The sequence below is a fragment of the Puntigrus tetrazona genome, chromosome 6 (assembly GCF_018831695.1).
Source record: "Puntigrus tetrazona isolate hp1 chromosome 6, ASM1883169v1, whole genome shotgun sequence".
NCBI lineage: Eukaryota > Metazoa > Chordata > Actinopteri > Cypriniformes > Cyprinidae > Puntigrus > Puntigrus tetrazona.
This window is the reverse complement of record NC_056704.1, coordinates 6,854,008-6,875,760: the sequence shown is the minus strand read 5'-3', so window position 1 is coordinate 6,875,760 and position 21,753 is coordinate 6,854,008. Positions and strand designations below refer to the sequence as shown.

Below are 21,753 nucleotides of genomic sequence, written 5' to 3'. Positions count from 1 at the left end.
ATCATATGTTGACATGAACACATCTTTTTTAGCTGTTGTTCGACTACTCAGATCTGGCAGCGCTGGTTGATTTACAGCCAGTGTGACGGCCCAGGAGGATCACTGTTGACCTTATAGAGCTTGAGCTGTACCTCTCATACTGTAATCTAGACAGTTGCTGGATTTATCCAAGGCCTTATCACTGGGCAGAGAGGCTGGCACGGCCGCATCGAGGTGCGCGGCACTGCCAGCCCTGCGTACGTGTGATAATCAGCCTGGTGCTGGCCTCCATAGTTCTGTCTACACATTCTCTTGTTTTATTGACGGTATGAACTATCATCACCAAGAAGTTGGGTTTCCCTCTGGTCCACAATCGGGACAATCGGCTAGTAACGCTTAAACGGTTAGCGTATCAGTGGAGTTAGTATCTCTCTGATTGCTTTAAGATATAACGTCTATATTTGGCCGGTGTATCTGACATTGTTTTGCGTTTAAAATTTTAATCAGATTGAAATATCGCTGCAAGACGTTCTAATGCACGCTGGATGACTTTAATTTTCTACAACTGTATCTGCTGCAAGGGAATTTGTTCAATAATATAACTGTCAGCTGCTTGTTTCGACAGTGGTGCCTGTTATTAGACGGAAATAATATCATTTAGACTGTCGGTTTTGTTGCACATAAAGTGTACGTGAAGGAAACGCACCACACACACACACACACACACACACACACACACACACACACACACACACACACACAAAAAAAAAAAATGATTAGCAATACAGAATGGTCAAGGCTTTTGTGTAGGCTAATTATAAACTGCATCCCCTGGAAATAATAGTCACAGCCAGGGATAAATGACGCCTTCATTTGCAATTTGATCATGGGAATTCAGATGTTAACTGACGACTGGCAAAAGATTTCGGCTCTTTAGCCATAAGGAAATCTTAGTACCCTTGGGAGCGACAGATGAGAATGGGCAAAGTTTGGAGCAAACAGGTGTTGGGACTTACCATCTTATTGTAAACCATCAGCCGCAGTGACGAAAGCCTCCCAGAGTCTACTTCTATTCCTCCACTCCGTCACTAAGCAACTGTACAGTATCAGGCACAGGCCTCTGTTCATACCGTGGCCAGAGGGATGGGGACGAGCCAGGGTGGGGCAGGGAAATCCAAAGGACATGACGGCAAACCAAAATCTACAAAAGGTACAGTTTTCTTTGGTAATACTTAGGACAAAGTTAAAGTAGCATTTTGTGGGTATTCTGTAAGACATAAATGCATTCTTTTAGCTCTAATAGTAAAGCATGGTACCAACAATAATTCACTTTCTAAGGTATAAATGAAGATAAAAGTCCAATGATGGGATGCCCTTGAGACACTTAATGTAGGAACTTGGTTCAATGCAGCCAGTATTTGGAAATAGGAAAAAACCAACAAAAAACCCAGTCTAATATAAATTCAAACGGTACAGAAAACAAAATAGCATTTGTGTGGAATAAAAGGTATAGCATGGACTATTTTCAGCTTGTCTGAATTTAACAGAGTGAGTTTATTATTGCAAAGGGGAAAAATCAGAACGGATTTCCTGTTTGATCACTTTAAACTTAAACTGCAGTGTAATGAATAGATCAGCATTGCTGATCATCAGTTGTGTTAGTTAACTTGATCTTTACAGTTTAAAAGACAACTGTAAGATAAGGCTGTGAGTGCCCTGTATGCTTAGACGATTAGATAATGATTAGATTTACATCAGTTCAGGAAAACACATTCATGGATCCGCTATGGATTGAGTGGAGACAAATATTTACTGTTACACATGTGTGCGCACTGTGAAGTACTGGCTTAGAAGTTCCCATGTATTTATAGTTCCTGATAAACTGTCCAACCCATTTCAATCACCCCATTGCCCCTTCCAAAGGGGGAGTAATCCAATAAAGAGGAGCACAGGAGTCGCTCCTCCATCTCTCTCTCAAGAACCAAAGACACACACAACAGCGTATCACAGGACAGGCAAGTCAGACTTCTTCTCTTCTCTTCTCTTCTCTTCTCTTCTCTTCTCTTCTCTTCTCTTCTCTTCTCTTCTCTTCTCTTCTCTTCTCTTCTCTTCTCTTCTCTTCTCTTCTCTTCTCTTCTCTTCTCTCCTTTGCTTTATGTTAGCATCTAGGAAGCTGCACTGAAGCTCAAATCTACATCTTATCAATCTGCACTACAATTTCAAACCTTTAGTGTTTTATTCTTTTAATTGAGAATCTATTCCAAACTTATATTCTAAATTCTATTGAATTTTTTTTCTATTCAAATTTTGACTTATGTTCTGACGATCCATGTACAAATGGTGTACCTTCAGACAAGATAATTCCAACACTTGCAAGTGAAATACCTTTCTCTGCACCACATTTAATAGCTTATAGTTGTAATTTATTAAATTACAACGCATTACAGATGGAATAAGTCCATCAGACCGAGGATAAAAGTTGTTAAAAGTTTTGTTAAAACTGACTTGATTCTAAAATAAATACTGAAGCATATATGAGGATTTTGTTTGCATTTTTAAATGGATGTGGCCTCCATCATCTAGGTTTGTAATTTATAAACATTGTTTTAATACTGGTATGAAAGGTTTAGTTGTCTTTTTTGGGTACAAGTTGGTATGAGGATAAATAAATGTGTCAGGCATCTCCACGGCCACCTGTCATTCCTTTATCCAGTTATGGCTGAAAGGTTCCACACACAGAAGCCTTCTTGTGGTTTTTAATTAGCTGCACATTTCACAAATTTGAAATGAATGGGTTAGTTTGAGGCTTCATTAAGGTTCAAAAGTAAATCACATGACTCAAGCTCTGGCTTGTGTCAATTGTATTTAATTTCTTTGTGTATATCGGTCTGGGACTAAGTTACTGATAGTTAGGGATGCACTGGGGACAGCTGGAACCACTGAGACTTGTCTTGATCTGGTGCCCAGTGCTGGTGCCAGCCAGCCAGGCAGACACTTCAAAGAATCCAGTCAGATACAACAGTGTGATCTGACAAATGTTCACAGTGCAGATTTAGCTGACTCCATTCATTTTCTGTGTGAGGCATGCAGTACATGAAAGAGTCTATGATGTTATTAGATGAAGGTCACAATGACGAAACCCTTTTACCGTGGCGTAATTTATAGAGTAACATTATTTAGGTTTACATCACATAGCATGGACTATACATTGTAAACGTGCTCTGTAGCTCACCTGGTAGGCCTACAGTTTTGATCTCGCGATGCGAAACGAATCTCGACACTTGTAGAAGCAAATGAGAGAGAAACTGCTGAGATTAGCAGTATAACACTGAATAGTTATACAACCTGTCTTGCATTTTGTTTACTGCGCAAGTGTCTCTGCAAGACAAGATTTACAGAGACTTTTTGTGTTTTGACTGAGACTCACTGAGAAAATAGGTTAGCGTTGTGTGCGGTGCACAAAAGTCAGTCTGGACGCAGTTCTGAGGGATGAAGCAGGAACATTAGCAGGGCTTTACCGAGGGAGACACAACAGCTGGGACTAATACATTGGCACGCCTTTCTCTCTTTCTTTAGAAAGTTTGCGTCATGTATTAGCCTTTATCTAGCAGATGTTAAGCACCGGTATTATAGGCCTACAAGTTAAGTTTCATGCTTAACAGCACCGGTTTCAATGACCTCCTCAACCTGTCCACACCATTTAAAACACGTTTATCTTTTAGGAATCGTTTGAATCCGAGATGGCAGAACGCTACGACTGTCACTACTGCAAGGAGTCTTTGTTTGGGAAGAAGTATGTTCTGCGTGATGAAAATCCGTACTGTGTGAAGTGCTATGAGAGCCTCTACTCCAACACCTGCGAGGAGTGCAAGAAACCCATTGGCTGCAACAGCAGAGTATGTTAATCTTCACATTTTCTACTTGACATACAGTGCAAAATGCTTAAAATACAAAACAGCTGCAGTTGCCCTTGTGAAAAAGAAGTATATTTTAGTAATATTTTAGTATTTAGGGATAAAGTTACAATTCGGAACAATTAAAATTAAATTTAATATTGAATAGCATACTATTAATTCAAATTCTAATGGAGTGCTTTACATGTGCATTAGTACGCAAACATCAAAATAAGTGTACTATAATACATAACCAAGAATTATTAAAGCTGATGTAAAAGGTACTAAAATAAATATAAAAATAAACAAAAAAACCTTTTTACAGTATACTTAAGTGTGTCGAAACTGACAAAAGTCTAAAGTGGCATTTTAGTTCATTTATATTATAAGCAAGTACTGTTTATTCTTAAATATAGCCTATTTTTATGATTTTAAATACACTACAAATGCACAGTCGATATAATTAAATGCACTTCTTTTTCAAGAGTGCTCCAACTTGGAAGAAATGATTCCGAAAAATGCAATTTTTCCGTTACTTCAATTAGAACGATAGCTCTAGCAAGCTGCATTACTCACCGTGTTACTCAGAACTCAGTCCCCTGAGCAAGAGGTCTGAGCACAGAATATTTGACCATTTTTATATAGTAACACAGTGATTTGAAGCTTTGTGTGACTGAGCTCTGAAAGCTGAGAGATCACCAGCAGAGCGGCGGGGAGTCACTGGAGAATGAATGCCAGCTCGTGCGCTCTGGACTGAAGCCAGCGGGAAGTCCAAAACCAAAAAAAGAGGCCAGGTTCACATTGGTGAAGGAAACAGAGACATTTATTGATATTTCAAAGACAAATTTCGATTTCAGATCAGTATATTTTTTCAATAAGATGTAGCTGTTATAGCTGTTCTCTAAAAATTTTTATTTTTTTGGTGTCATCACTTACTGCTGAACTATTTAAAGTGTATTCAATAAATAAAAGCCTGATAGCACAATGCTAAAAGCCACTTAGAAGACTTTAGCCACAGAATATCAATGCCCTAAATAAAAAAAAATAATTACAGTGTATCATATTGAGCATTACAGATGATATATAATAACCATAAGGGTATTTTAGAAGTACATTCCCATCCCTTATATTGTCGTAGACGTATAGCGCTCTTCTCTCTACAGGCTTCTGTGACTTTCTGTCATTAGTGTCACATTACATGCTCATTAGTCCTGATGAGGAGGCTTGTCACCGGACTGGAGGACAGGCCTGGGGTGGAGCCACATCTGTGCGGCCCGTCCTTGGCCCAGTTAGCTGCGGCACCGTCCAACTAGTTGCAGGCACTCAGAATGACCTCACAGCACCTTGGACGGACGATTTAACAAGCACACGCTCTCTCACTCCAAATCGCTGGATAATTAAAGCACTGGTGTCATAGACTCATCCTGAGGCGGTGTGCGTTCACAGCCCGGGACAAATTCTCGCTAACGTGCTCCGATTGGCAGATTGCACTGCCATTGGTCGCAGACACCGGCACCTGCGGCTCTCATTGGCTGACATTGAAGCTGACATTGAGGAACACTTTACCCTCCCGCTCTCCCTAATTAGCTGTTCAAAGGCTGAAAAGAAGCACCGAGGCCAAGCGCAGTCACCCTTAAAGCCAAGTTTAATGCATGTGAGACGACGCAGGCCCAATTTGTCTTCACCTGTATGCGTTTGTCCTCAGGATCTGTCTTATAAGGACCGTCACTGGCACGATGACTGCTTCCACTGCTTCAGATGCCACCGTTCTTTGGTGGACAAGCCGTTCTCCACCAAGGACGAGCAACTACTGTGTACTGAGTGTTACTCCAATGAGTATTCCTCCAAATGTTTTGAGTGCAAGAAGACAATCATGCCAGGTAAGTGAAACTCTTTACACTTGAACTATACATTAAAATTCATGTCCATGAGGCATGAGCTAATGATAAACATAATAGCAATAATTATCTTTAATATGGGAGTGCTGAGCAATGAAATGAATCGATTTCAAGGGACAGTTCGCCAAAAAGAAAGCCATTTATTCACTTATGTCATCCATTTTTTAGCTTTACAAACCTGAAAGATTTTGATTCATCTTCCACCTTCTATACTACGACGCTTCATAATTTCATATAAACACTGTAAATGTAATCCATGTGAAATGAATGGTTTTTCTGAAAAGATTTCCGTTTGGATTTAATACTGGCTTTTATTCACATGTAAACATTAATCAACATTCATACGTCAAGCACATTGAATATGTGAATTGAATTGAATTGAATTGAAATCGCATCTGAAGCATATTCTCTAGTAATCATTTTGTAGATGTAGAGTTAAAACCGTGTGGAATTTTATGCATAAATGCTAAGCACATGAATGCACCATAACTAATTGAGTACATTTTTGGTCTGTTTTCCAGTCAATATATGCAACGCTTGTTTGTCTGCATTTTTCTCTATTTGTCCAGGCTCTAGGAAGATGGAGCATAAGGGCAACAGCTGGCACGAGACCTGCTTTTCCTGCCAGCGCTGTCAGCAGCCTATCGGAACCAAGAGCTTCATTCCTAAGGACAACAGTAACTACTGCGTTCCTTGCTATGAGAAACAGTTTGCACTGCAGTGTGTGCAATGCAAGAAGGTAAGAACCGCTAGATGCGACGTTTTACATTGAATCAAAAGTACTGCATTTCACGCCTTCATCACTTCCTCTCAGCCGATCACCACTGGAGGCGTGACCTACCATGACCAGCCATGGCATAAGGACTGCTTCTTGTGTACTGGCTGTAAGCAGCAGCTGTCTGGCCAGCGCTTCACCTCTCGTGATGACTTTCCCTATTGCCTCAACTGCTTCTGCAATCTGTACGCCAAGAAGTGTGCTGCCTGCACCACCCCTATAAGCGGTATGAGACTTAGAAGAAATGAGTCGTTGACTAAATCAAAGATTTCATTTATTACAAAAAAACATGCTTTTCGTGGAAATTAAGGCTTATAAAAGTCAAAATTAGTCAGAAAAGCAGCATGAAGATATATCTGTCCGTATGAAAAAGTGTGCTGTATTTATGGTTTTCTGAAGCCAATACAAAACTGTTTATCACTTCTATCGCTTTTATATTCCTATTCCTTTTTGTGATTTTAATTCTAATTCTCATTCTAATTGTGTTTCATGGAAAAAAGAAAAGTCCTACAGATTTGAAATGACATACGGTTGAGTAAATCTGATTATTTTGGCTTTGAAATCGTGCCTTTCTGACCTCAGGCCCTTGTATGAGTCTCACGCCGTTCTTTTTGTCCACACTTTAGCAAACGACAGTCATATTTCCCATGATATCATTACCATCGGAGGCTTTATTACTCGTTTCCCTCAAATCCTTTGCAGGTCTGGGAGGCAGCAAGTACATCTCCTTTGAAGAGAGACAGTGGCACAATGACTGCTTCAACTGCAAGAAGTGTCTGGTGTCCCTGGTGGGCCGCGGCTTTCTGACGGAGAGAGACGACATCCTGTGTCCTGACTGTGGCAAAGACATCTGATCACGCAGCACTGCAGTTCCTAACATTTTATTTTATTAAACGGCTTTTATTCTTAGAGGTCAATTACAAAGCTTTTATTAAAGGTAATATATATGTCTAATAAAAATTCTCTTTAGATAATGAACTTTAAAAGAGCCTGTGCATGCCGAGGCCAATTAATATAATATTGTGTCATAAATCTGTGGTCATTAGCCAAAGCAAAAGAAACATATTCAGTGTGAAAATAATTTTTACTTTAGATATACAGACATAAATCACGCGGAATGTTACATTGTTCGTAGTATTTCCTTTTGCAGAATTTTACCTTTTTGTGACTAACGTTTGCTTTTGACTCATCAGTCAATATATATATATAAATAATACAACATTTATAGCCTGTGTGAAGAATTTGCTGGAGCTAATAAACTTCTTGAAAAGACATTCATGTAAGGCTCAGTACTGCTTACAGGAGATCGCTGTAATAAAAAAAATGACTCACATTCAATTAATTTAGTCTAAATATGCCTCAGCTGTTGTTTCTTATCTCTCAGTGAAACTCAAAACAGAGCCCAAAGGTCTGATTCATCGTCCATCTGTCTCTGTAGTTTATTAAAAGCAATGCAGGTTTATTATAGTCAAATCTCACTGGGGTTGAATTTAGAAATATTGAGTTATTTGTAATATTATGCCTATTCTGACCTATTTATAGTGAAATTATTACCAAGGAATATATTATTATTATTTTACCATGATTGTCGTCAGACGTTGGATGAGTATAAAACTAGTTTACTAAAGAAAAAATTGGCTTACGGCTCCCTCTTGTGGTAAAATTATAAATTAAATTTCCATTTGTTGCATGCCGGAAAATGTCCTATAAACGTTAACTAACGTCTTTGTAGCAGCTTTAGACTGTTTGTTTTACTACTCTTTTTTTTTTTTTTTTCTTTTTTACCATAAACAAAATGAAAACAAACAAAAACAATGACTTTAGAATTCGTGTTTAATGTTGTAATCCATATTATATTCTAAAATAAAATGTGAATCGAAACCGTAAATTATTATTATTATTATTAACAATAAGAACAATAATTGGAAATCCCGAAAGACCCCAACGGAAGTACGGGCTTACTTAAATATCTAACATTATAAAGAAATTACAAATTAAGAATAATTTACTGATTGTTTACTGATTTGTTTTAACGACATTAATGCTAAAACTAAATATATTATGCAAACCTTTAAATGTAAAAAATTAAAAAAATAAATAAATAAATAAAAAAGCCAGAGCCCACCCTAATCACGTGGCCGGATGTATTTCGGCGGAGAAACAGGAAGCGTTACAGCAGGGAGAGAGAGGGAGGTGGAGTGAGTGGGCGCTTGAATGAAACGGGCAGGCCGTGAAAACGCTACAATCTCTCAAATCAGGACCGCGCTGGCCACGGCTGGGGTACGATATCCGCTCGGCTTTCTTTAACATCACCTGCGCTTTCTGCATGCCGCTACACACACACACACACACACACACACACACACACACACACACACACACACACACACGACCAGACACGTACGCTGTGTGTTCAACCTAGCGAACCAGCACAGCTTTATTGGCATAATAGACACGTATTCGAAAAAAACCCCCAAATATTTCTAGACGGACATCTCACTAGGCTTTGAAACACAGCTCTAACCTCCCATGACGAGCCGAAACCCAATCACTTCTGTCTGCCCTTCTTATAAATGCTCGTGCTGGGCTCAGGGTGGACGTGAAGCTGGTGCTGGTGCTTAAAAGAGGAATTAAGTGCTGATTCGTCTTGATATGATGGTCTGTGGCTGCTTTCACAGAAATGTAGCTAGCATACAACTTTGCGTCGCTAACAATAAATAGCGTTTGTAGAGGAACGGAACAGGTGTGTAACACAAACCACAGGTTCACAGGCACCTGCTTTTATGCCTGCATGTCAGAGCTGTGAAGTATTGTTTTAGAATATGCTAAACTATACCAGCAAGTGACACTAAGAAGCCATCTTGCGTTTTTATTTACAGTACTGATCGTATTTGTTGTCAGTGCATGTTCAAACTGAGTGTTTTGTTTCTTTTTTGTCACGTCTTGTCAAGAGAGAAAACCAGACGAACTCCTTCAGTTCAGACTTGAACTATATCATAAAGCATATTAAAAAGAGGTTACATTAATAACAAAAGCTGCAATAATAATCTCCAAAGTGTTTTGTTTACACCTGTGCACCAAGACAGAACAGCTAACGTTCGTTATATATTGTTTGCATTCTTTTTAATTTCTACAATATTGTTATTCTGAGTAATGTGATTATTATCGTTGTCAGTGTATGTCTAAACGGAAAGATTTGTCCCTCTTGTACTACAACAAGCGAGAGAAAACAGAAACAAACGCTTCAGTTTAGCTAGCGCTGACCACAAAATAAGCATTTATTCATTACTATACATGTATTATCATAGCATTGTACAGCAAGACTTCGTCTATGTTCTTTATAATATTGCTCAGGTCTAAGCTCAGACTTTGTTTCTGTTTTCTCTCTCTCTCTCTCTCTGTAGATGTGGGTGGCATCATGAGCGTGAAAGCTTTTGAGCTGGTTCCCGCCGTGGAGCGGGAGCAAGTGATGGGCGAAAAGGTGCGGATAAACATCGAATGCATCGAGTGCTGCGGCAAACACCTGTACCTTGGTACCAACGACTGCTTCATCCATCACTTCCTGCTGGAGGAGCGCACTACGGCCAAAGGTAAACTGGCCTACAACGCCCAGAAGCTCCTCCACAAATACCTGGGCTTGAAGAAGCCCGTGGCGGAGCTGAAAGCTGCTTCCGCGCTGGAGCGTCTAATCGTGCTCTGCGACGCCACCATCAGCGTTGTGGACATGGTCACTCTGGAGCCCGTGCCTACCGGGGGCGCAAAGCTCAAAGGTGTGACTGCGTTTTGTATCAACGAGAACCCAGTCACGGGGGACGCGTTCTGTGTGGAAATGGCAGTAGTTTCGGCACGCAGGCGGGCCGTCCAAATATGCACGGTCCACGAGGACAGAGTGCAGATGTTAAAGGAAGTGACCACGCCGGAGCAGCCCTGTGCCCTCAGCCTGGACGGATACAATATCTGTCTAGCCCTGTCCACGCAGTACATGATTCTCAACTACAGCACGGGAGCCTCTCAGGACCTGTTCCCTTACGACTGTGAAGAAAGGAAACCCATCGTGAAGAGGATCGGCCGGGAAGAGTTTCTCCTGGCTGCTCCGGGCGGGCTCGGTGAGTTAAAATACAGAAAATGGCATTGATCAGTACGCACACCACGACCTTTTGTGAACAACATTAGGCTGTCCTTTTACTTTTCTTTACATTTTAGTCATCCGTGATAAGTAGAGGATCTTCACTGGAAGCTGTTCGTCATAAACTTTTACGGTTTAGTAGATGTTAATGCAAATTAAAATGTGTGCTTGAATAAATATAACGTTTAATTCTGACTTGTTGACTTGTTAATTCTGTGATGACTTGTGTTTATGATTCTTAGCCGTTTCGTTTATCATCATAATCTTTACAGATAAACCGTTTTTATTTTTAAACCTAAAAATAATCACCTGAAGTAAAAAGCTGCATGTGTCCTATAAACGAACGATACCACGTTTGTATGACTAATGTCACCAACGTTAAGTTCTTTTTCAAAGACGGTTTTCTTTTTCTTTTTTGAAGAATATAACGTACATTTCTTGCGCTTATTTTAACCACAGACTTTATTTCAGGCTTTTAACCAGAACCCATTTAAAACCCCATTGACTTCAGAATAGTAGAATCATATGTGAAGCGGTTGTGGTTTACAAAAATATGTCACCCATGCAAGAGATGGCAATTTTATTTCAATTTTTGCACTTGGGTAGATAGTGTTTGTGGCGCAATTTTCAAAAAATCCCTTTTATATTCACACTAGTGCATTTCAGGAGGAAATGCCAGAGGACGCTGTATCGTTAATTGTTTCCTATGGTCCATGCATCTTTTATTTGTTTGTCATTTTTTTGGCTTTTTGACTTCAGCCGCACTCCACCTGAGATGTGAATCTGTCGTCATGGCAATCGCTGGTGATGAGTCATGCATCTCTGTATCTTCATCTCTCAGGGATGTTTGCGAACGCGGAGGGCATCTCCCAGCGTGCTCCGGTGAGCTGGTCGGAGAGCGTGATTGCGGCGGCGGTGTGTTTCCCGTATGTGGTCGCTTTGGATGAAGGCTTCGTGACGGTTCACAGCATGTTGGACCAGCAGCTCAAACAGACTCTGTCGTTCAGGGATGGACACCTTTTACAGGATTTTGAAGGTAACATACGTACTCTGGATTTTGTACTGGTGACATTTAGACAAAGCGCACCTATTTTGGCATGTTGTCTGTCAAGTAAATGTCTTTCTAGCATTCCAGAGTCAGAAAACATTATCAGTAGAAGCATAATGTAGGACAGGATATTGAAGTTAAATTTGGGGGTCCGCTATATTTATAGCATATTCACATTCGCAGTTAAGCAAGTCACGCTCTATGCATTCTTCTTCTGACTTCTCTCTGATATATACAGAACCTCTCAAGTTATTTGATTCGTCTGTGAGTTGAGATTTGATTGTCGGTGTGGATGAATATGATGCCTGAGGAAAGCCGGTACATATAGTTGCAAGTTATCATTACCTTAAAAGTTTAAAACCAGTATCTGACATTCAATGCGATTGGTTAGATGTCATGTCAAGCAACAGAAAGGCCATGCACTTAACTTTTTTAAATCCTTGGTTCTCACCATCTTGAAAAAGCAGTCCATTATATTAATTTAAATAGTTTTACAGGCTCTGTGACTTTATTTCTTTGCTGTTAACTCTTCTCTAAATGAGGTTTCTTTTGTTTTTACAATGGACGGGTTTTAAGGTAGTTGCATTTTTTTTTTTGAAAGGTATATCGTGTAAATAATGTTGTTAAGTAGTTATGCCGTAAGCTGTCAGAGCTAACAAACTGGCAACCTCATGAAATACACACTTTTTTTTTTTTCTTCATTGAAGAAAAAACAAAACAAAAAAGCAACATATAATGTTTATCAACATTGTATGAAAGAAAATTGCATTGGACAAAACTATATATCTGCCTTTTCTTTTTTTTGAATACACATTCATCTAAAACATTCACAGATTACTGTAAAACTACCAGGTTTAGGTTTAGTTTTAATTGCATCAGTCAAAAGTTTTTTACATTATTGCATTGCATCATTGCATGGAAACAGCGCTCATATGATCATTATATATAAATATATTATAAATAATTTTTTTTTTTAATTTAAACAATTCTTCACCAATTAAGTGAAGTAATAATAGAAAGTTTCTAATTATGTCCGTATTTTAAATCAAAAATCTAAAAAGCAAAAGCCTTGAGCTTTGCATTACGTTTGGTGCATATTTGTTTTTAGGGATGCGCCGATAATGATCGGCCCAAATGTTTGCGCTTTATGTCAGTGAAGCTGGTTCTGTAGTGAGCGGTAAACCCACAAGAGCTCGTCAGTGAACAACGGCTTTGTGTAGTAAATGCGTGAGAGTCTCCTGGACTGCAATTCTTCCAAAATGCTCGTTTTGTCCGATCATTATCGCTGCCTCCCTATGATTACGAATTTGAAACGTTTTGACTGACCGTTCGTACGACGATTCTATTCGTAGTTGACCTATCCACAACAGAGAAAATTTATATATATACACGAGTTCTCAGGCATTTTAGTTTTGGTATTCTGTCAAATTGCTAGCGCTGCAGTCTAGTGTTTTACCAGTATTGACTTCTTCTTCTGAAGTGCAGATGTAAATTTCCCTACAAAGCAGCAAGGAAATTTTCTCCCGTCAAGGCTTGCTAACGCTCGAATCAGGACGGAGAAATCCAGACTCGTTCACATTTAATAAAGCAAGCGGTGCAGAGAACGTAGCGAAGGCAATTTAGTCAGGAGCTCCTGATGTAATGTGTTGTGACAAGCTCAGGTCAGGTCAGCTGCCGTACGTCTCGTGTCAAAAACTCGTTATTGTGCCGATCGCAAGCTTGATTTGTTTTTTCAGTTGGTAAATCACGTACGACCGCCGGCACTCATACATTGTCAATGTGCCGTATTTTCATCAATGTGGCTTGTAGTGAAATCTGTGTTTTATGTAAACGCCCGTCATCCAACTATAGGTACATCATCTGCGGCGTTTAATCAGCTAATGAAGGTCTTTTTGTGTCCGCTTTGTTTTTCCGACGCTCTCTCCCAGGTAAGGTAGTGCTGGCCTCTTCAAAAGCGGTGTATATTCTGGTTCCTCTCCCTCTGGAGCGTCAGATTCAAGACCTGCTGGCAAGCCATCGAGTCGAAGAGGCCTTGACCCTCACCGAGGCGGCGCAGAGAAACATTCCCAAAGAAAAATATCAGGTATGCCAAACCGATCTGGCAAACGAGGTGTGCCTCTCAATCGGCGAAAAGGATTTTAATTGACCATTTTCTTTCTCTTGTTGTAGATATTGCACAAAAGAATTCTCCAACAAGCAGGATTCATCCAATTTGGCCAGCTTCAGTTTTTAGAAGCAAAAGAGCATTTTAGGTGAAGTGTATCATTTTGTCATGTAATTAATACTGTTAATTGTTGCTCAGACCCAGATGTTTCAGAGGATGACTGAATGGAGTTAATTAACTTCTTTGGTAATTGCTTCTTATCCCTCCGTGCACCTGACCCTAATCGCCATATGCTAATGGATGGAGAACCGTAACTTGTCTAACAGCTGAATAAATGGGCCACGTAAATATCGTGGATCTACCATGTTGAATTCTGCATGTATTTTAAGCTGCTACATCTATCATGCAGTAAGAACTAGTAATCTGCTTAAATCACTCATTATACTACGCTATATTCCACTTGGTGGATGGCATGGGGAAGGTGCATCTAGAATGGTTTTCTACATAAAAACATGGAATAGAATTGGGCAAATGGACAGTTTCCACTAATTTACAGTAATACAATTTAATTTTTAGAGTGTTAATTCGCTCAAACATTCTGTAATTAATTACTCACCCACTTGTTTTTCCAAACCCATAAGACCTTTATTCCTCTTTGAAGCACAAATGTAGATTTTTTGGATGGAATCTGAGAGCTTTCTGAGCCAATAATTATTTTGATTATTATTATTATTTATTTATTTTTTATTTTAATTGAATATGGCAGTTTTTTTGTTTGCAAATGTTATAATTAAATGGCAAAAATATTTTTATGTTTGTAAATAATTGCAACATTCATGTAATAAAATATTATATATATATATATATATATATATATATATATATATATATATATATATATATATATATATTTTTTTTTTTAATTATTTATTTTTTTTTTTTTAATTTTTTTTTTCTGATGTCCCATTCTAGGAAAGGACAGCTGGATGTACGGGAGCTGATCTCTCTTTATCCGCTGCTCCTTCCTGCCTCTTCTTCTTTCACACGTTGCCATCCTCCACTTCACGAATTTGCTGACTTGAACCACCTGACACAAGGAGACCAGGAGAAGGTACAGCGCTTTAAACGTTTCCTCATTAGCTACCTGCACGAGGTGCGTAGCAGCGACAGCGCTAACGGTTTCCGCGAAGATGTAGATACCGCACTGCTGAAGCTCTACGCAGAGATTGGCCACGAGAGTCTCCTGGACTTGCTGGCCTCCGATAATGCCTGCGTCCTGACAGACAGCGCCCCCTGGCTGGAAAAGCATCACAAGTGGGTACTCGCTTTTATTTTTCCTTTGAGTAGCTATCTGTCAGAAGATTCCGGACTGTTTTTGACAGTTTATTTTTGCAAGACAACTATGATGTTCCCAAGATGATGTCTGCGTCGCCTTGACTGGGCATAACGTTTCGGTTGCTGTCTCATAAACCGTCATGATGTATTAATCATCCGTGCCTTTTATTCACTGCAGTTACCATGGCAGTGCATGAATTAAAGCTTTTATAAATGCCAGTGTTTGAAGATGGTTTAATAACATTTGCTACAATTTTTCATGGGTGTTATTTGACTGTTAATGTTTTTTCTCCCCGTTCAGGTATTTTGCTCTAGGGCTTCTATATCACTACAATGGTCAAGATTCTGCTGCTTTACAGGTAAAAGATTTAATGGTGACCTTACTTATTTCAACTAATATACAGGCCTTACTTGTTTCAAATAGAATATGAGAAAGGAGGATGTTCTCCTGTTTAGAAGCCTCACGCACACTCATGCATGTACAAGGACTAACACGGAAGAGAAGTAGTCGTTATAAAGTGGTTATTTTTGTTTTCTTTGCAAACAAATGGTCGTCTTGTAGCTTCATAAAAATTACATTTGAACTGGACTGTATGCTATGTAGCACAAATCTGATAAGTATGTATAATCTCCCCTTATTTTATTTATTTTTAAATATTTCTTTATAAATACTACTTTAGTATGTGCATTATTAATCTTGTATATTAAATTAAATACAAATAAAACAGAATATGTCACATGGACTATTTAAACTTTTTTTTGGGCCTTGAATGTGGAAATTGCGTTGCTATCCATTAGGGGTGGAGCAATACCTTGGTACGGGGGTCATGGTTCAATACGATTTCGGTACACAACAAAAAAAAAATTCTACCTAGATATGATAATATGAAATATAATATTAGATTAGAAAGAGATGCCATTAAAAGATTGAATAAAAATATCTTAATTTGTGTTCTGAAGATAAACAAAGGTCTTCTGGGTTTGGAACGACATGAGGGTGAATAATCAATGACTGAATTCTCATTTTCATTCCTTTAAATAATAATAATAACTCCAGTCATGTAATGACATCGTATGTGGCATGGTATTGATTATTATAGAAAAATATTTTATATTTCTTAGTGTGACATAATTGTAATATTAATTAAAATTTACAAGAAACTTTTTATTTCTATTTATTCATGTTGGAAACATTTGTGCTGCCTGTTCATATATTTTGTGGAAACCATTATGCATTTCATTAAAGAATTCTATTTTCTTTTTTTATTAAAACAGCATTTATTTGAGTTTTGTTGACATTATAAATGTTTTTATTATCACTTTTTGAATGCAATCAGCAAATGTGAGTGATAATCAATGGCCACGTTTTCCCAGTTAATCTGCTTTGATGAAATACTGGTCTGTCCAAGATGGACTGGTTTGATAAAATCGCTTACCAGACGTGTCGGTCTAAAGATACAGCAAATAATTTTTTGTAAAGTTTGTATCATGACCAGCTAAAAAGTAAGTTGTTCCATTTACTTTCACAGTGGGGGAAGTACAAGGAATATTACTTCAGATGCTATCAGTAAATGCATAAGGTGTATTTAACCTTAAATATAAATTTTACGCAAGACGTCTTTTTATTTTAATGTTTCACTTGCTGTAATGGATGCCTTGTTTGGTTCTGTTCTGTTACAGATGTGGGTGAAGATCGTCAATGGCGATCTCCAGGACTCAACGCGGCCGGATCTGTTTGAATATGTTGTAGATTTTCTCAGTTTTTGCCCCAGCCTTGATCTGGTGTGGCGGCATGCAGACTGGGCGCTACAGAAGGACCAGAAGGTTTGGAATGATATTCTCGTCTAGCCACAGAATACTCATTGGGATGCCACTTTAAATAACTTTATCTTTCGAATACAGATCGGCGTGCAGATCTTCACCAAACGGTTTACCTCAGAGGACAAGACGAGTCCGTTAAACCCAGACGACGTGATCCCGTATTTGCAGAAGCACAGTCAAGCACTTCTGTTCTACCTGGAACACCTTGTTCTGGAGAATAGACTGCAGGTAAATTATATCTGCGCCAAAGCATTTTTAAAGCATCTGTACCTATGCTAAAAGTGTCCTCTTTGTGTGTGTTGTCTCTGTTGTTACAGAAAGAGAAGTATCACACGCATCTAGCTGTGTTGTATGCAGACAGAGTCCTGGGCCTGATCTCACGGCCAACATCCACCGATGACCAGCTGTCTGCTGCCCGCCAGAAACTACAACGGTTACTCAAAGAGTCTAATCTGTACAGGGTCCAGTTACTACTAGGTAGGTAACCAGCGACCCTGTGCCTGTGTCTGTTCTCCAATAGACATACTAGGTTTTTCTTTTCATGTCGGACACGCTGACCATTTGATCGCAGCATAATTAATTATCTCATAACTTAAAAAACCTCAGCAGCAGAGCTGAGCAGATTTCTCATGGTCTGAGATAGATGTGGCTCATTGCATTTTTAGCACTGTTCATAAAGTAATGTCTTTCTGTTCAGGTGTTGTAGCACCGTTTTAACTTCTGACCATCTAGAGCAGGGTTTCCCAAGTTGATGTTCATTGGGTGATGATAAACCTGCTAAATTGAACCCGTTTGGTTTACAGTGTGTTTGTAAAAATCACATTCTGGATGGCATCAAATAAAGGGATAGGGGCTCGAGACTTTTAAAAGCAGAGGTTTACAGTATTACACTACATTTCAGTGGAAAAAAATCACATGAAAGTTAAGACATATTTTACTATTTTGCACTTTAAAAATGCTCTGTTGTATTATTTATTTAACAGATTTGGTGATACTAAGGCAGAAAATAATTTGTTATTAGTCTTGGATTCTAGCCAAGCCAGTGCCTATGCTTAACATCCAAGTTACTAACTATTCATAAGCATTAAAATTAAGCGTTTGTTTTTTTTCATGGTGAGAATTGGACCTAAAGTGTGACCAACATAACTCTTGAAGTTTAAACTGACCATCAGAATGGAAAAGAAACATCATTTAAGTGGTTGTTGGTGCCAGACAGGCTTACCTGAGTGTTTCATAATATACTGATCTGCTGGGATTTGCACACTCGACAATCTCAAGGGTTTATAGAGGATCTGAAGTCAAAAGGTCTGAAGCCAATCCAGTACTAGCAGGGAGTACCTGAGGAGTGTAATGGCCAGAAGTGCTGTAATATGGTTCCGATGTCATCTGCTTGTATGCTTGTAGGTAAAATTCAGGACTCCGAGCTGCTGCTACTTGAGCGAGCTACACTACATGGGAAGATGGAGGAGCATGACAAGGCCTTGCACATTCTAGTGCACCAGCTCAAAGACTCAGCCGCAGCTGAAGAATACTGCTCTTGGGCCTCGGCGTCTCGTGACCAGTCCTACCGCCAGAACCTTTTCCACCAACTCTTGAGTGTTTACTTGGACCCTGATGTGCCGGGAGGGGCGCAAACAGTAGCTGCTGTTGACTTGCTTAACCAGAACGCTGATGTTTTTGATGCAGTGCGTGTGTTAAAGCTCCTCCCAGAGGAGTGGTCTCTGCCGTTACTCCGTCCTTTCCTGTGCGGCGCTCTGAGGGCGAGCGTGCATGCAAGGTGCACCTCCCAGGTTGCAGTGGGGCTGGCCAGAGCGCAAAATCTCCAGCTTCAGCACGACAGGGTGAGCTCTCGTGGTGCATGTTTTTAGTGAAACCGCCCAAAAATGATTCAAACCGATAATGCATGATATTCAATGTAGTCGTTTTAAACTAGCATTCAAAAGTTTGTGATCTTCAAGATTTTTATAAACGTTTGTCTATTATGCTTAGAAATTTAAAAAAAAACGTTTTCCGTTAAGTGCATCAATAAATATGCTAGATAGATGCCAATCTGAAGATGAATCTGAGGTGTTGACACCAAACCTTATATGTGACATCATCACCTCATCACACTGACCATGCCATATAATTTTAGTTACAGCGCCACCTATTGGTCAGGAGTAACAAACCATTCATTAACCATAAATTGACATTTCCAAAAGTGCTAATAACTTTTGATTGTATCAGCCTACTGTTATGAAACTCAATAAATTGTCAAACCAATTATGCCATAGCAAGCTGGAATTTCTGTCCGTTATTTTTATATATGTTGAAAACCTCCTTTTTCGAACTTTTTCTAGACCGTTGCTCTGATTTTGAAAAACTTTGACTCATATGATTTTTAGACTGCTGACAAAAGGTTATGAATTTCAAATTTTAGGCACACTATATCTGTGCAAAGCTTTGACATAATGACAGCAGACTTTGTGCCATTGTCACCTCGCACAAAACGCACGCAACTTTCATTACATAAAGCGATAAGTGTTCCTTTCCTTTTATAATTGAGCATGCTTCCGTGAGAATTCACTGACGCGCTAACCACTGCTTTCTGTGTTGTATAGCTGAAGTATCGAGGCGGTCCAATATTAGTGTCCGAAAAGAAAGGATGCCAGCTGTGCCACAATACCTTCAGCGAGCCAGACTGCGCCTGCTTGCCCGGCGGAACACCTGTCCACATTCACTGTGTCGCCAAGAAAGCCCTGAACTTACCGGTAGAGCGACAACACGAAAAAGCCCACCGCAGCAACCACACATGAAGCTGACGAGTCCCGTGGGGCAGTGGACACACACGAAGGCGTCACACGTGTACCGCACACACAGGGAGAAGCAGGCCCACTCCAGAGCACTCGCTGCGACCAGGACCTGCAAATGAGTGTGTGGATGTCTGAAATGCTATTTATTCCATAATCCCTCTGCGTGCACACACACACACACACACACACACACAACAGTGACAATGAATATGAGAATATTTTAATGAACGTCAAACAAAAACCTGACATTGTCTCTTGGTGGATCTTTTTAGCCTCGCCTTATGATGACTGGTCCGGTGGCTATCTTTGCTTTTTAAATGGATGGTGTTCATAATAACTATCGTTTGCAAACTGCTTGGGGTCTGGATACTAGTGTCTTCTTGGCTGCCTGGTCTCGGTGAGCAGAATTATCAAAACTGAGTGTATGTGATTTAAGCTGGTCAATAGTTTTCATTAAACAAAACACCAAAGTTACTCGCTCTGTTCTCAGAGAGTGACAAGTTATAGCCTTAAGTGATTTATTTAATATAAGGAGCAATGCTCAAGAAGTACATTATTTTCATAATTCGGGGTCATAGTAGCTATTTTAAACCGATTTAAAGGGAAGATTTTCCATGTCCGTTTATAGTCTGAACTGGAAAAACTTCAAAGTTACGTCATAGTGTTACGTAAGATTCTGATTAATGAGCACAAAGAAAGATATTGTGTGTCTCGCTCCCTCCTTTCCACATCAGAAGGAAGTCAAGTTTAAGTGATGTTTAGTCGAATTGTAGCCATATCAAACCAACCCGATGGACTCAGGCTAAGCTGTTTCTCTACGTTGTAATTAAATGCTAATGTGCATATATTACATCCAACTGTTTGTTTTCTCATATGCATGTGTGGTGATACGGACATGAATCTTCATGTCTTAAGAATGCTAAGCTGTGATTGTAATGATCAAAAAATGTTGACATGCTAAATTACATGTGATGTTTAGGGACGCACGGCGGCTAACAGCTGCGCGAGGTTTTTGCCTGAGAAAGATCTATAACCTCATAACCGAATATCTATTTGTCTTTAAGTGGAGTAATTTAAGAGTGAAAGATGGGGGGAAAGCACATAATAAACACTGCCTATTTAATAAATGACCTCGGCTATGACAAGGGAAAGGTGACTATTTGTCTTGAGATATTTTTCAAGGAACGTTTTAAAGGAAGTCATGCTTCTAACTGACTGGAAGGATGATGGTAAATTCTATTAAAATGTAAACTTGTCCCACCGTTAAATAGATAAATGACTTTAGGTATCGTACACAATGCCTGTGTAGTAAAGTGTATGTGAGCTACTGGGTCTTGGTTTTGATTTGCTGATGCAATTTTCCTGAAACAAAGATCCATTCGTCACGTGTGCAACCAAACGTTCTCCTTTACTGTCGAAAGAAGAGAGACTAAACTTTTTTTTTTTTCAGCTTGAGCAGTAATAAATGGAAATCCTTCGTCGCTACATCTCTTTATATCCACTTAAAAGTATTTTATACATAAACTATACATAGATACTGGTGTGTACATACTGTATTATTAACTGTTTGTTGCTTTGTAAATCGATGCCAGTGTGGGTGGAATGTACAGAATGTAAAGACGTCCATTTTAATAAACAAAACTATGCCTACATGAATGGAGCGCACGTTTTGGGAGGTCGAATGGAAAAGTCATTTATAAACGCCGTTAGAATGAGGATAGCGGCGAATGCGGGACCTTCAAGGTCAAGATCGAGCTCTTTCAACCGGTTTAAAGCCTTTATTGGTTTCAGGCCACAACCATCCGTCGAGCCGAAGTCAGTCATGTGCTAAAGCGCTAGAGATTCAGAAACAGAGAAGGCTAATGGAGGACAAAACAATAGTTTACTAGAGAGTTTGAAGCAGCGTTGCCTCAATTTCAATGATGTTTTTTTTTTTTTTAAAGTGTGCGTTTTTAAACGTGTGGATAAAATATGTTTTTGAT

General features: G+C 39.3%; 2 protein-coding genes across 2 annotated transcripts; both read left to right on the top strand.

Annotated features, from left to right (window-relative positions):
• Positions 1-1,900: 1,900 nt before the first annotated feature.
• On the top strand, positions 1,901-7,817 carry fhl2b (four and a half LIM domains 2b). The gene is made up of 6 exons (XM_043243018.1): positions 1,901-1,994; positions 3,702-3,875; positions 5,578-5,752; positions 6,340-6,509; positions 6,585-6,771; positions 7,248-7,817. Exons 2-6 carry the CDS (start codon positions 3,720-3,722, stop codon positions 7,397-7,399), a joined length of 840 nt encoding a protein of 279 aa, XP_043098953.1. The 5' UTR covers positions 1,901-1,994; positions 3,702-3,719; the 3' UTR covers positions 7,400-7,817.
• Positions 7,818-8,698: 881 nt separating this feature from the next.
• tgfbrap1 (transforming growth factor, beta receptor associated protein 1) lies at positions 8,699-21,421 on the top strand. Its single transcript, XM_043243000.1, has 12 exons — positions 8,699-8,825; positions 9,950-10,651; positions 11,513-11,707; positions 13,648-13,802; positions 13,889-13,971; positions 14,796-15,137; positions 15,460-15,517; positions 16,839-16,982; positions 17,061-17,207; positions 17,297-17,456; positions 18,384-18,820; positions 19,580-21,421. The coding sequence occupies exons 2-12, from the start codon at positions 9,964-9,966 to the stop codon at positions 19,772-19,774; spliced, it is 2,604 nt and encodes an 867-aa protein (XP_043098935.1). The 5' UTR covers positions 8,699-8,825; positions 9,950-9,963; the 3' UTR covers positions 19,775-21,421.
• The last annotated feature ends 332 nt before the right edge of the window (positions 21,422-21,753 follow it).